Genomic DNA, 16,289 nt, shown 5'->3' on the forward strand with positions numbered 1-16,289 from the left:
AACAGCAGCAGGATGGAAGGCTTGCTGCTGAACACTGATACAGCAGAAGTAGGAACTGTAGCACTACTTGGGAGAGTGACATGACTCTACAACTTCCAGGCTCTACTTTCCATTCCCACATCTGTAACTCCCCCCTCCTGCTCCTCCATTACTGTCAAAGTTAAAGCTGACAGGTGAAAAAGGTGGAGGGGCAGCTGAATGGCATGCTGGTTAAAGGTGCTGCATTTGATGGAGGGTTCGGACATTTGACCAGAGTTCGAATCATGGCTCAAGCTAGTACAAAAAATAGTAAGGGGTCTTTGGGAAATGCTATTAGTCGCCTGTGGAGAGCCCCTTAAGTGGCTGCAACTCTGAAGTTTTTTGAGTTCACCAGGAGAAAAAAGCTAAAGAAATGTTATATATCCTTTCTTGTTGTTTAAGAAAGGGAAAGGTCCTGCTTCATACCCTAGGCAAAGTAGTTTCCCTTTGGAGACAGTAGAGGCTTCTTGGGTGGCATTAAGAAAAAAAGGGAGGAAGATTTAGTTATTGCAGCAGGACAGGGATCAAGGTCAGGCAGCTGCCCTGCCCTCATAGCCAAGTGGCCCCTCCACAGAAATGCATGGTGGCACTTCATATTTACTCATGCATGTGGCAGCCAGGTTGTGGTCAGTGTTGCCTTGTTTTAAGTTATGACTACAGATGTTGTAGATGACTATATTTTTGTCAGAAGTTTGGAATATTAACACCCAGAGAGAAGAGATCCTGTAGGCAGACCTCATAGAGGACTAATGCTATTCTGACATACCTATGCTGACAAAGGAGGGTTGGTCCGTGTGTGTGTGTGTGTGTGTGTGTGTGTGTGTGTGTGTGTGTGTGTGTGTGTGTGTGTGTGTGTGTGAGTGAGTGAGTTAGTTGGATTGGGTTGCTTTTGGTCACCTCTTACTTGTACCCGAATGTCACCGCTGGGCAACTTCCTCTCCTTATTCTTTTGACAAATTTTTCCCTCTGATGGTTATCTGACAATTAATTGATGCCCCCACCCCCCTCCTCCCAGAAAAAGAATGACCCAAGTACTGTTCTGGTTTTGCTTAAAGAGAACCCGATGTGGGGTTCTAAGAATGATATCTGCACACAGAGGCTGGGTCTGCCTATACTGCCCAGCCTCTGTTGCTATCCTGATCCCCCCTAAGTTCCCCCTGCGCTCTGCTGTCCCCCATAAATCACAGCCACGCTGTCGACACGCAGCGGGCTGTGTTTACCCGGTACAGAGGTACTGTCACTCTCGCCGCTCCCCGCGCCTCCTTCATAGCTCCGGTCCCCGCCTGCGTCCCTTCCCTCCAATCAGTGGGGAGGGACGTGGGCGGGGACTGGAGCTATACAGGTGGCGGGGGAGCAGCGAGAGTGACACTACATAGGTAAACACAGTCCGCTGCAACACGCTGCGTGTCGACAGCGCGGCTGTGATTTATGGGGACAGCAGAGCACAGGGGGAACTTAGGGGGGATTGAGATAGCAACAGAGGCTGGGCAGTATAGGCAAACCCAGCCTCTGTGTGCAGATATCATTCTTAGAACCCACTTCGGGTTCTCTTTAACTGAATTCAGCTGCTGACATTTGAGATGATTTGATCTTTGAAATAACCCTGAACGGCAACACTATAAGTGGCTGAGAAAGTAGAAAGGGATGTTTGGCATCCTCAGCCAACATTCTTCAGTTTTTGAGACTGAATATTTAATTCATATAAGTAATGGGCATGTACCTCTAGACATGTCAGAGTACCAGATTTTTCTTTCACAACCCATAAATAGTCTACTATCGGTAAATAGTAGACAGAGTCTCCTACATATCAATATAAACCTTACTTTTTTTAAGTGACATACTGAAACAAATGCAACAAATTTGTACAATGCTTAAAATATCGTTTTATTGAAATCAAGGTCTTCACTCTGGATATAGAAAACACATTATTCTCTGGTTCCAATGGCCCACAAGAAAGAGCATGGACACATATCACAATTCTCCATTAAAAACAAATAAATAGAAAAGTGCTCCCAGGCTTGGAAAAATAAAACCTTAAGAATAATAATAATAAAAAAAGATTTAAATAACAATTGGAGTCCTTCATGTTTACCCTTTACTTAAATCCCATTTAAGTAGCTGTTTGTATTTAATAGAAACTTGTGGTGATAGAAAGAACCCGAGGTGGGTTTGAAGAATGTTATCTGCATACAGAGGCTGGATCTGCCTATACAGCCCAGCCTCTGTTGCTATCCCAAACCCCCCTAAGGTCCCCCTGCACTCTGCAATCCCTCATAAATCACAGCCACGCTGCTGACAAACAGCTTGTCAGAGCTGGCTGTGTTTATCTCTATAGTGTCAGTCTGCTGCTCTCCCCGCCTCCTGCAGAACTCCGGTCCCCGCCTGCATCCTTTCCCTCCCTGCTGATTGGAGGGAAGGGATGGGGGCAGGGACCGGAGCTATGCAGGAGGCGGGGGAGCAGCCGAGACTGACACTACAGATGTAAACACAGCCTCACAGCACGGCTGTGATTTATGGGGGATTGCAGAGTGCAGGGGTACCTTAGGGAGGTTTGGGATAGCAACAGAGGCTGGGCTGTATAGGCAGATCCAGCCTCTGTATGCAGATAACATTCTTTAAACACACCTCGGGTTCTCTTTAAAAGAACTTAAAATGGAAGCTCTTATTCTTTTGCTATGGCAGGAATATGTAAATTATATTTACTATGTAAACAAACCCACATCTTCTAAAGCAACATAACAGAGCCCATATTTTTCTATTTTTCTCCTGAGTTATCTCCTAAGAGATCATTTTCATGTTCTTTTTAAAATAACTTTTCAGCAATTTACAACTGAAAAGGTACCCAAAATCTGGTGAAAAAGTACTATTAAAATATTCTGAGTATGTTCTTGCTTGCTGGTGATTTAAAAAACATATTATAAAAAGGTGCGAAATTATCACCTAAGAGATAACTTAGGTGAAAAAGTGAATTGTATATGGGCCCTGGCGCCCTGACCTAATGAAATGCATAAGTGGACCTAAGGTTACATCTACCATGTGTCTATACATCAGGGCTTTTTAGAGAAAATTACTCTTCTAATTCTGTCATGATACGTGGAAGTTATATAATGATGTCAATTGGATGTTTTTAAAGTGCACAGTAGAGTAAACTATGTATGGTTCCCTTGCCATTTTGTATCTGCAAATAATATCACAAAATGTTTTCCTCTGTAATAATTCTCCTTTGTAACATTTTAAAAAAAAGAGAAAAATATGAATTAAAAAGCAATTTAAATAATCTCATAGAACATGAACGGAAATAGTGTAAAGACAAAGCTTTATAGCTAAGGCGAAGAAGATTAATTCTTAAGGAGTGCAGTTGTTTTAAGCACATTTCAACGAAAGAAGCAACAGCTTGCTTAAACGATCCAGCAACTGTTCATATAATATGTAGAAAGGCAGTGTGAAGCTTCATGGAAGAGTCGATGGCAGTCAGAAAGCATAGCAGGGTCCAATGGAAGCGTGTTTTCTCCAGAGTATGTAGATACTGGTTTATATTTGTTATAGTTTATAGTTTAGAAGTTCTGATTCATTGGAATTCATTTTTAGTATGATGCAGTTCAGACAGTTTTTTGCTGCTGTTCGTCCTGGGTGATAGTTTGAGTCTGGATCTGCTGTTGCTGCTGTGATTCGGAAGTGCACGCTGTCCTGGTACATCCACACTCTTCAGCATAGAGGTAGGTGAAGACAGTGCTGGTTCCATCCAAACATTTCAGGGTTACTTGCTTCTTACTGGTCTTTACTTCCTGACAACAGCTGCATGTGTGCTCCATTGTGTGAGAGTCATCAGAGTACCTGGAAAATCAATAATATAAAGGATATTAAACCCAGATTGACCTTTTTTTCAAAAACCAGCAAGAAAATTGGAAAAGAAGATTCCTTATGCTGTTAACACTGAGCAGTAATAGAGGTGTCAAATGCACAAACCCAGAGCGGGACCATCGACAAGGCAAACCTATGCAGTTTCCTAGGGCCTGTAGAAAGTCTAGGGGCCTAGTTGATGCTAGCCCCCAACAAATCTTACTAGAAAAAACAGGTGAGTAAAAACTGCGATCTTGCCTAGGACCCCATTTCATCTTATTCCCTTTCTGCACAAACCGCTACTAGTTCTAAAAGGAGAGGAGATAAAAGTGTACATACACACATCCAATTTTGATTGGCCAATTACTGGCTAATTTTACCACCTCCATGTAGTATGAGAGCCTACAGAGCTTTAATACTATGAACAGATTGTTTAGGTAAGCTCTAATAAAACCAGTGGTAAAATTGGCTAATCAAAATTCTGCCAGGCTTAAAGGGGCACTATGGCAAAAAAAATGTAAAATTTAAATAATGTGCAAACATATACAAATAAGAAGTATGTTTTTTACAGAGTAAAATGAGCCATAAATTCATTTTCTCCTATGTTGCTGTCACTTACAGTAGGTAGTAGAAATCTGACAGAAGTGACAGGTTTTGGACTACTCCATCTCTTCATAGGGGATTCTCAGGGATTTATTTATTTTCAAAAGCACTTAGTGAATGGCAGTTGCTCTGTCCAACTGCCAAAAAACTGTGTAGCGAGCAGGGAATCTGGCCAGCATCATTGTTTAAATGCTTTATAGGGAATATATTTATAAAGAATAAAAGCCTTGCTGAGAATCCCCTATGAAGAGATGGACTAGTCCAAAACCTGTTGCTTCTGTCAGATTTCTACTACCTAATGTAAGTGACAGTAACATAGGAGAAAAGTAATTTATGGCTCATTTTACTTTGGAAAAAAACCATACTTCTTATTTGTCTGTTTGCACATATTTTAAATTTTACAATTTTTCACCATAGTGCCCCTCTAACAATCAGAAGCATCAGTAAAATATTTATATCTTTCCTATTTTGATTCCAGGAGTATAAAAAACTGAAGGTAAAGAGTACTAACTGGCCTTTTTTTGTGAAAGTTTCTGCTTACCACCATCAATCCTGACAGTGCAGACCAATGTTTTGAGAAGTACATTATATAAAAAAGCATGCCAATAGGACTTGTAATGGCTGTATCTACAGGGAATTTTTAATGACCCCTCTTACAGCTGATGGTCAGTCCTAAGAGCAGGTAAAGATACCTCAAAATTCAATATTCAAAAGAGGGGGATTTTTTTGAACCAGAGTTCTCTTGTTTAATCTGCATACGAAATGTCTTCAAATTGCGGGCAGTACAAATAGATACAAAACATCAGACTTTTACTTCAAGTGTCTCTTGCAGCCCACACAGCTACGGGATCCACGCTGAGTGTAGGGTTATTCTGAACTTCAGATTGCGGTTATGACTTGGTCGTAGGCCTATGGATGCTTTGTGTACGATGTGCCTCTGAGGAAGCGGCTTCTGGCCGTGAAACACGTGTCAAGCATTCTTTGATGTGAAGTGAAAGTCTGATGTTTTGTATCTATTTGTACTGCCTGCAATTTGAAGAAATTTCGTATGAAGATTAAACAAGAGCACTCTGGTTCAAAAAAAATCCCCGTCTTTTGAATATTGAATTTTGGTGTATTGTATATTTAGGAGTGGAACCGCACTACTTTTTATTATGTCAGTATTTAGGTAAAGATACCTACACACCTACATTGACAGTTGCATGATCCTGCTGTTTGCTAAGTTAGTACAATAGTCTCTCTTTGGCTTGGATCTCACTGGCAGTGGTGTTTAACCCTAGAATTTTACCACCCTCTGATTGCATTTTTGTGCGAACTGCATTTGTAACAATGAGTTAGGTTACTGCCACAGTTGAGGGAGCAGGGAAACTTAAGCATGATTACAACAACAAATAAAGATCCTTAGGATGCAGGGGAGAAAATTGTTTAACACTGTGGGCTTGATTCACAAAGCGGTGCAAACTGTTAGCACGCTGGTGAAAAGTCCCTTATCATGCCTAAACTCAGTTTAGGCATGATAAGTTTTGTGTGATAAGTTTAGGTGTGATAAGTTTAGGCATGATAAGTTTAGGTGTGATAAGTTTAGGCGTGATAAGTTTAACCTTTTCGGGACCGGCCACCTACCCCCCCTTAAGGACCAGGCATTTTGCGCGGGAAGGGGGTGCGCGCGTTTGGGGGGGTCAGGCGGCCGGATCCCGTGTGTGGCTGGCTAGAGTGGTGTCCCCAACAAAATATAGGTAGAAGGCTGCGCATCCCTGACCCAATACTGTACAATTGAATGGTTAATCGCTGTGGCGCACACCGCCCCCCCTGGACTAAAATGTACGCCCGCATCCAAACAATGCAATACTGGTTTATGGAGAAATTTTAGCTTCCATCATAGTTTTGCATGCAAAAATATAATATACTGGACATCTGCACCAACGTTGAGGTAAATCTCCAGAGTGGTGTCCCCCATGGTGGCCTGTGCCTCCCCCTTCTGCCCGCAGCCTTCACTTACCTTCCAGGCTCCAGCGATGAGCCGCACGGGACCCTCTTCTCCGGCCGGCATCTCCGTTCTGTCTGACGAGCAGTTCCGGGTCGCGGCTTGATGACGTCATCAAGCCGGGACCCGGCGCTGACGTCAGATGAAGCGGAGATGCCGGCCAGAGCGGAGGGGGGCGCCGATCGTCGCTGGAACGGCAGGGAGGTGAGTGGATCCTCTTCTTTCCCCCCCTGCCGCCGCAGCTGTCAAACAGATCACTACGATCCGACGGCGATCGTAGTGATCGTGTGATCAGCAGCCATACGCGATGGCTGCTGATCACTCGGGGGAGATGTCGGCTGTCATATGACAGCTTAATCTCCCCCTCCGGGTGCGCACGATCGCGTCGGGAGCGGAAATTGCGGGCCGGCGTAGATCCTACGCCGCATCAGGCTAGAACAGCCACAAGTGCGGTGTAGGATCTCATTCACGCGGTCCCGAAAAGGTTAAGCACCATCTGGGTTAGCACCGCAGTGCACAGCTGATCAAAAGTTTTGCGCTAGCATAGTCTGGTGCACTTCGCATACAGGTTAATGGCGCTGCTTTGCGTGCGGGACTTTGCGCGTGATCTAAACTTATCTAAACTTATCATGCCTAAACTTATCATGCCTAAACTTATCACGCCTAAACTTATCACGCCTAAACTGGCTTTTCACCAGCATGGTGCAATGGTTATCACGCTTAAAGTCTCTAACTGGGTTAGCACCGCTTTGTGAATCGAGCCCTATATCATGCAGCGGTTGGCAACCTACAATGATTGCATAATGTGGCAGTGGACTGCCCCACATGCTGCTTTGGACAGCCTACAAAAATGCTTCAAAACCAAATGCCCGGAGCACGTACAAAGAACCATGCTCAGTGGCCCTTACACATGCCCTAATAGTTGTGCTTTTTAAAGCTACCAGGAGTCCTAGAGATGAAAGGTCGGTATGGGGCAGATACAAATCAGTACTGATAGACCAAGAAGGACACAGCAAGAGGAAATATTGCATCTATATTTTTTTACATTGAAACAATATTATCTTACATGGATGATGTCATGCAGGCTCCACCACAGTAGGAAAGTTCCACAACCTGATCTGATTCACAAGTGCCAGATTTGACTTGGCGGGATTGTTTCTGTGTCTGACATCCGGATAGAGCAGCTGGAAAGAAATGTAAAGTCATTATATCAGTCATTACATACAGTACATGAGTACTTACATGAAAAAACTGAGGTTTAGCTAGCAGCCTTGGCACTATTTGATGCCATTACATCTTAACAGAAAGTTGTTGATGCAAACTAAATTGCTACTTATGTGCGTATCAGAGCAATGCAAAACTGTGATGATCACTTGATCACAGGCAAAAAGTATCTATGATACATAACCATTATGTGATACCAGTTAAGTAATACCTTTCACTTGGGTACAGACTATAGTGAAGATGGCTACATCGTTAGGAAAATAGTGGTTGTGCAATTACAGCTGCACACAATACACACAAGCAGTGCTATAAATACAAAATATCTACCAAATGTCTATCACAGCAAGTATTTTGAAAGAAAGTTACTTACTTGTACAAGTCTTGCAGCAGCCATCTGCTGTGGTTGTGATTGATCCCTGAATAACACAAACAAACAGAATAGACCGTAAATGTAAAGATAATGCTATATTTTATCAACTAAAATAAAAGTGATTTATCTAACTTGGAACTACATTTTTTTCCAGCACTAACACGTCTTTGTCATTTTTCATTTTTACTTACAGTAGGTCAATTATCAAGAGCATAAAAATAACATCATCCAAAAATGGTGCGTCTGTGAGAGGCTGGTAAGGATAGTAACAGGCATATTGGTAACCCATGAGAAAACAATTACAGCTTGGACTACAAGGTGGGTTTGGTGGAACTGACTCAGACCAGATCAGCTTATTGCTGTTGCTCTATGCCGATTGTCCTGAATGGTTCCATACAGCAGGGCCTTTTGGATTAATGATGTGTATGTGGAGCAGTTGATTAAGATAAGGACATACAAACCCATTTTTGTCCCAAAGTTACCTTACAGTGTATGTTTTACTTTCTTAGTCATAAGGTCATCTAAATGCCTGGTTTGAGTGTTAGCTTGTGGTTTACTGATCTCGACATTTATTCATAGTAACACACTGTATGAACACAGACCTCCAAACAATCTTTAGGATTGAAAGCTTGACAGGTCTTGGTCACTCCCACAATATCATAGGTGCTGGAACAAGTGTAAGAGGCACATTTGTCTTCTGGTGGTGCGTACACCTCTCCAGGCTGAAACATACAAGGAATCAATAATGAAAAAATGCTTACAGATATAACGCACGCTGTGAAGAAGCATATTATTATTATTATTTATTTATCTAGCGCCAACATCTTCTGTAGCGCTGTACATAGTAAAAAACAAATAATGGGGAGCATAGATACATGAGACTTTCAAAACTCTGCACAATCAGGACATCTTGCAGTACAAATACAGACAATGTTGATGCATGGTTTGAGACATCACCAATACTGGTGCATGTTCTGTTCATATGATAAATTACATTAGATTAAGATACACTAGGAGTAGGTCCCTGCCCTTGCAAGCTTAAAATCTAGAGGGTAGTGAGTTGGAAACACAGGGGTTAGTGGATGAGGCAGTAAACCTCCAATGCTACTTATGGCATATTATAGGCTTGTCTTAACAGATGTGTTTTGAGGGAACGTTTGAGGAATTCCAGGCTTGGAGCATGACGGCCTGGCTATAGGAGAGTATTCCAATAGATTATGCATATTGCACAGCAACTGGTGGAGCATGTAGTACAAATGATCTGAGCAAACAATGGCTCCAGTAACATGGCTGTCCATAGTCCTGCATCCGACATTTTGCAACTGCGTTTTACCACCTATTATATCATTATCTACTCATTATATAATCAGTCATCACTGCAATGAAGAGTATTTACTATTTAATGGTCTAGGAAGTTGGAAGCTTCTGAGGAATTTCCCCATGCAGGATTATTGATGCCGATGCCCAGAAGCAGATCATAACATACTAAATTGAATATAGTTCAGAGATGGCATCATCCCAATAGCAGGCCTGTGTCTTGTACACATTTCTTTGATCTGTGTATTATTTATTTCCAGTGCATGTGTATTTAGTGTGTTTTGCTACAGTATATTATACAGGACGCCATGCGTATAAAGTGCTTCAGGTTCATAAAAGTCAGCACATAATGTCTAACGTATTACACTTTACATAAACCTCTCCTGGTTGTTTACTCTTTGCATATGATTGCATACAAACTACACACGCATGACTACACACACCTGCAAGCACTCAGTTGGACATTACAGAGACCAGTTTTGTCTAGATCTTTGTTATCACTCCTTAAATAGTATCATAATAATAAAAACAGATTTACCTTCAGGGTTACTGTTGTGTTGTCTGACAGTGTCATGATACAGGCAACCTTTACACACGTTCCGCAGCACTCTCCTGGTGTGGTCTGATATTCATATCCCTGCATCAAGTAAAAACAGCAACATTTCGTTTTCTGCGTTCTCAAAATACATTGTTAAAGGTGTTATTAGCAGTTCTTGCCCCCGACATGCAGAATTTAAAATACAACACTCAAAACCAACAACAAAAAAGGTCAACGACACTGTTGCCTTGTTGCACTATTAGACCATGATTACTATATTTTTACATCGAGAACTTGGTACAAAGGTAATCATCTCCAAATTTGGATTCACTTACCAGTTTTGCTGGGAGACTGCTAGAGCATTCTAAAAATGCCATCTTGTTTTCCCACTGTGATATTGTGCCACTGGGTCTCCCTTCAATCTGGAGAGTGTTTTTTTTTCTGCCCCTCACAAATTTCCCTCTATGTAATCAGTACTATAATTATGTATAGTAGATGAGCACTAATATAAAAGCAGACTGACTTACCAGTGTACAATCCTCAATAGCACAGGTTCTTCTGACTTCCACGGGAACAAACTGGCCATCAACTTCTTCGCAATCATATTTGATACATGGTTCACTGGGTGAGCTCCATGTTTCACCAGGCTAAACATGATCAAAGAAAAAGAAAATATGTGTTGATAAGCAGCCTGAATAGGTTATCATGTGATTTCAGGTTTTATACTCAGATGAAATAACACAGGTGTTCACCTGCCAGTTTAGATGGTCAGTGAAGATAGGAGACAATGCAGGAACAGACATCAGCCAATCAGGATTAATCTTTTACTGGTTGATCTTCTTCAGTACTCAGGACTTTACTACAGCTCTAATTTATATTACCATTGCTTTCTGGGTTGCTTTGTTAGAACAGTGTGATAAAAATGTCTATAGTGTAAAAGTATTTTGCTTAAAGTGGTCTGAAACTCTGACATAACATTCAATAAAAATGTGCTTTCCTAGTATTTATTACCCATAGTTATTATATTTACTTTTGTGCACAAGTAATATTGTCTGTTTACAAATTACAAGTTCCCAAAGTACAGTTTATCTGCTCTGAAAGCTGATATTGCATTGTATTCAAGCTAGCTTTTATTATATATTAAAATCTTCTAGTGAGCTGTTCTGAACTATGTGCATGCTTGAAGTAGAGATAGCTTGTTTTCAGTTATTACACACAATGTAACAATTGTGGAACGTAAACAAAATATACTGTTATCTCCACTTCGGATCGGATCCTAAGCTAAAGGGGCTTTTCATGGCAGGACAAAGTGCTGTGTTCAACTGTTTGAATGCTGTTCTGCTACAATTTTTGTTTGTGCTAGTAGGTTTATGGCTGTAAGGAATCTTTTAGAGTAAAGAAGAAATGCTTAGTTTCAGAACACTTTAATGTAAACAGTACACTGTCCCTAGTGTATGTGTGCAGCAGCAATGCCAAGTGGTGCACACAGCCTGACATCATTGCTTGCCACAACAGAATGCAGAGTGGTGCAGCCCCTTCCTTTTCCAATGCTCAAAATATGCCAGTCTGCATTTTATACATGTTTACATTACATCACAGGCAGTGTAAATGGTTTGTCTGTAAAGAAGAGATAGCCTGGGCATCAGTGGGGAAAAGATGGTACAGAGTGGCACAACACTTTTAGTGTGAACAGGCCCCAGATGTTTTCAGATGACTCTTTTGTGACTATTTTAAAAACAGATATAAATAATGAGTATGTATAACTAGCCAAACATTAGTTGGGAGTAGGTGACACCTATAGAATATCATTAATATGATATTACCGATGTTCTGCAATCAGCTATCCCAAAGGCTAACACAATTTCCCTAACACTAACCTGCCACCCAAAACATATACTTCTAAATGCTTAACACTACCCTCCTACTCAAAATAACAAGTTGGCTATGCAATAGCCCATTGTCTTTAAACAGCAATAATCGGCTGTACAAAAGCCAATTGGTTACAGAATAGCCAATCAGGTGTACAATAGCCAATCATAATAGCCAAGTACCAATGCTTGGCTATACAATAGCCAAACACACATTTCCAACTCAAGCCCCTCAGCACACACTGCCACAAAACTGTGCTGTGGTCTTCTCTAATAGCCAATAAGCTAAGCACCCAGATGAAGTGATCCAGACTGTGAAAACAGTATTTGTTCCTTAAATAGTAAGAGTATTGATTATTATTATTAGTTATTAATTCACCTTACTAGTCTGAAACTTGTGTAAAGCTACATACTCACTTTCAATCTCTCAGGTGACAGTTCGGAACCCATTGCATTACATATGTGTCACTAGCCTGCAGGCTAGCAACACATCTGTTGCTATGGAGGGAGATGGGAGGATAATAAGTGGTACATGATGAGTGAGAGGGGAGAACAATGCCCTCAAAGGTTGACTGGGTGTCTAGCATGTACGATCTTTAGGTGATGTTGGGCGGCCATTGTACACACTAGATTCATGATAGATTCTTAGTTGTTGTTCTAAGTTTAACCTAGAATATTTATGTAGCCTTAATAATTAACACTAGCTGTTTTCCAGTGCGTAGAAAAAATTATAACACAAAATAGCACCTGTAAAAGCTTTGTGGAGTTGTCCTTCAGCTTCATTACACAAGCCACTGGTACGCAAGTGCCACAGCATTGCCCAGCGCGTAGCTTGTATTCAAATCCCTGAAAAAGAAACAATAGTTAATTACACTCATTTCTAACTGCAAGGACATTTTTAATGCAATGTTTATATGCAAGCTTTATCACAACGCCTGTTGAGTCAACTTCCAAAGAATGGAGCTCTTCTGAACACTGGCAATTCCCAAAGTCTGCTGGCCTTTACAATATTAAAGTTTATCCTGGACCACTCCTGCCTTTTTAACGACCAAGTTCAGGATCACATCTGGCCTCAGGAGAACCCATACTGAGAACAATGTGGTATTCGCACAAAAAGTCAGTAAACTTAACAGTAGACAGTGCAGGATTATGTAGCTTATGGCATAACTTATGACCGAACTCGCTTTATATATGCAGCGATTATGTCGCCTGCATTACAAGCATCATGAGTGTTGCACATGTCAAGTGAGTGTGCACCATTTCTCTAGGCAGCATCCATGACATTCTTCTATATGTATTTGTTCTCACATTGTAGCTTTGTGCCTCTTTGTTTCTCTGACTCAGGCCATGGACATCTGCTGCCTTCCCAGAGCTACCCTGGAAAAAGGTCATTAGTACCGCACACTATGACTAATATGAAAATATACTCACCAGTGCACAGTCTTCAATAGGACAGGTTCTTCTAACCTCTGTGGGGACAAACTGGTCCTCAATTTGGTGACACTCATATTCAACACATGGCTGATTAGGGGGCGTCCATGTTTCCCCAGGCTAGACATTTTCAGAGAAAAGATAACATATATGAAATAGAGAAATCTGAAATACTGAAAGGTTTATTGCAAATGACGTACCCTACTCTCATAACTAAATTTTGCATTCACAGAGGAATCAACATACAGGCAATATCTGGGACCCATTTGCATACTACAGATTTAACAGTCCTATATTGGATTCCTTGCACTCTCTCATAAGTATCTCCAGTGGGCAACAAATTTGGTCAACAAATATATGATAGTCATTAATGGCATGTGAATTAAGCTGGGGCATTATGTCCAAGAATCTAGCGAAATACATCATTATATTTAAAAAGGCAACCCAAAGTGGGCTGAATTCAAAATTATTATTATTATTATTATTTAGTATTTATATAGCGCCGACATATTACGCAGCGCTGTACAGTGTATATATATATATATCTTGTCAATGTAGCATTAGCCAAACAGAATTTGCCTTTTAGTGTTTTGTCTCCAGTGAGTTCAAAATGGTCACATTTGCTTAAGTTTCTGTGAACACAGGATTGTTGTAACTACAAAGCAGAGGGTACTCCAGCAAACTTTGACGGGCCCTTCTCCAGTAGTTCATACCCCTTTCCATGCCCCCCTTAGTGACACCCACAGCCTCTGGGCCCATTTACCAGGTCATAGAAACAAGTGTAGCCATCATGATCTCTTCACCTATAACAATTATGTCCACAACAACCTTTGATCTAGAGTCTGGACCCCTGTATTGGGGAAAGGTAGGTTGCAACCCCCCTTTCCCCAGCCCTGGACCCTCCTATGGTTGCTCCCCTGTAGTTATGCCCTTGTACACAGCGTACAGGCTGCTGTGAAGAAGAAGAATTTGTAAATATTCAGCAGGCAGGAGCTTCTCACATCTCTTCAAGGTAGCAAACACACTATTGCATTTCATTAGCATTATTGACCATAGAGAAACTCGAGACTGATTATGTACTTCTTAAAGCTAAACATTTCACATGCTGGAATCCCTAAATTTTTAAGACACTGTTGCATACAATATAAACATAAGTTAGCTTTTAATTATATAGAGCCACATCAACCCATCATGCAACATTGGTTGATGTGGCTCTGTATAACTATAACCTATAGGCTTGCTATATACCAGCAGTTCTGTGTGTAAGCCTGGCTTCAGGAGCATAAAGAGATAATTTGCATATTCAGGAGTGATGCATTGTTGGTAACCACAGTTGCTCACTTAAAGCTGATATATCACAAATATCTTCTGCTATAAGAAAGCAAATTACACTGAGCCTTGTTTTTTAGTAGGAGGGCTTTTTGGTCTCTTTTAGTCTCCTATACTTTCCTAGTGGTTCTGGGTCACCCTGAGCTGCTTGGGTACTCTGTTGTACTGGAATAAAGAAATATTTTTGAATAAATGAATATCTGAAGGATGTTTTTTTGCGACGCAAAATAGTACCTGGAGAATCTGTGTAGTGTTGTCCTTCAGTTTCATTACACAAGACACTGGTGTGCAAGAGCCACAACAATCCTCTTTGGTGATCTCATACTTAGTACCCTGAGAGAGAAAGAGAGAGAAGAGAAAGAGAGAGAGAGAGAGAGAGATTAGAGTTTCCCATCTGGATCAGAAGAACTGAAAATGAAAAGGTATTCATGGTGAATGTTGTGTTTACCAATGGACAGTCTGACTCGCTGGTGATAGTGCATTCTTTGGTAATGCTGACTGTAGTAAAATGCTCATCAGTCTGGTTACACTGGTAGTAAACACATTTGTTGTCAGGTGAGGACCAGACATCACCAGGCTGTAGAATAAAGAAAAAAAAATATTAATATAACCATTATTTGTCAGTGTAATTTAGTGTGGATAGAATACTGGTTAATGTAGGACATGAGCCTTAGATTAGGGATGGAATCCAAGGTCCAGCCAGTATGTAAAACAGTAAGGAGTCTTTGGGGAAGGCTACCTTATGATCCTGGTCCCCCATGGAGTGCACCCTAAGTGGCTGCAGCCCTGAAGTGCTTTGAGTCCGCCAGGAGAAATGCACAATAAAAGTGTTGTGTCTTGTCTTGTGTCTTGTCTTTCTAGTTCAGTTACTAAGCAAATTAACGTAAATAATTATTTTTTTATATTGTTGTTTTCAAGAAAGCTATAAACCCACTCATTATTTGGGCTCGCCTCTGTACACTGGCAGGATCTCTACCATATATCCCAGATGCTGCTGACATTAGGAGGTCATGTCCATATCTCACATCTACTGTTTGGGTAATATGGAACTTTAAGTTGACTACTCTTTACGGTGATTGTTTATGGGGCATTGCCATTTTACTGTCATATTTAAAAGAAAACTCCACCTTAAAGTGGACCTGAACTCAGAATGTCCTCTCTGCTCTAAAACATACACAACAACATAATAACCTTGAAATAAAAACATTTCTTTGTTAAAGCTGATACAAATCCTGCAATAAATCTGCACTGTTTCCACTTCCTGATTCCTGGAAGCAGACATGTTGTTCACATCCTGTGCTTTCAAATGAGCTTATCTGCCTTGTCTGCAGTGGCAGTCATGTGACACAGGAGAGAGATCAAATTACAACTTAGACTAGACACAAATAATGGGGGAATTAAACAGACCGAACTCTCTAAATACATACAGAGTGCATTGCTCTATGTTTTCCTTCTGTCTGCAAGCGTTCAGGTCCACTTTAATTACACATTGCTATGACCATAAGTCAGTGCTGAACATGATTCCCCCCTCTATAATAATATGTATTTCTGGATGGTTAATGAAAGTACTTTAGTGTAGTTATACCATTGAATGGGTGGAGCCCTACCTTGATGGTGATAATTTCTTCTTTGTCTGTCTTCATTATGCATACAACCTGTGTACATGTACCACAGCATTGACCCTGCTTTTCCTTGTACTGGTAGCCCTAAAAACAAGATTAACAAGAATGTTAGGTCTAAACATACGATTATTTTGTCATACTGGTG

General features: G+C 41.0%; 1 protein-coding gene across 2 annotated transcripts in view; it reads right to left on the reverse strand.

Annotated features, from left to right (window-relative positions):
- Positions 1 to 2,623: 2,623 nt before the first annotated feature.
- Positions 2,624 to 16,289, reverse strand: part of LOC137537704 (mucin-5AC-like) — a 59,400-nt gene continuing 45,734 nt past the window's right edge. For both annotated transcript variants that reach the window (XM_068259640.1, XM_068259641.1), the window contains exons 45-55: positions 16,130 to 16,228; positions 14,971 to 15,099; positions 14,757 to 14,855; positions 13,194 to 13,313; positions 12,510 to 12,608; positions 10,422 to 10,541; positions 9,895 to 9,993; positions 8,642 to 8,761; positions 8,040 to 8,085; positions 7,512 to 7,629; positions 2,624 to 3,852 (exon numbers count right to left, since the gene is read on the reverse strand). In XM_068259640.1, coding sequence (XP_068115741.1) covers positions 3,618 to 3,852; positions 7,512 to 7,629; positions 8,040 to 8,085; positions 8,642 to 8,761; positions 9,895 to 9,993; positions 10,422 to 10,541; positions 12,510 to 12,608; positions 13,194 to 13,313; positions 14,757 to 14,855; positions 14,971 to 15,099; positions 16,130 to 16,228 — 1,284 coding nt within the window. In that variant the 3' untranslated portion in view covers positions 2,624 to 3,617. The remainder of the gene's footprint in view (positions 3,853 to 7,511; positions 7,630 to 8,039; positions 8,086 to 8,641; positions 8,762 to 9,894; positions 9,994 to 10,421; positions 10,542 to 12,509; positions 12,609 to 13,193; positions 13,314 to 14,756; positions 14,856 to 14,970; positions 15,100 to 16,129; positions 16,229 to 16,289) is intronic.

The sequence above is a fragment of the Hyperolius riggenbachi genome, chromosome 11 (genome assembly GCF_040937935.1).
Source record: "Hyperolius riggenbachi isolate aHypRig1 chromosome 11, aHypRig1.pri, whole genome shotgun sequence".
NCBI lineage: Eukaryota > Metazoa > Chordata > Amphibia > Anura > Hyperoliidae > Hyperolius > Hyperolius riggenbachi.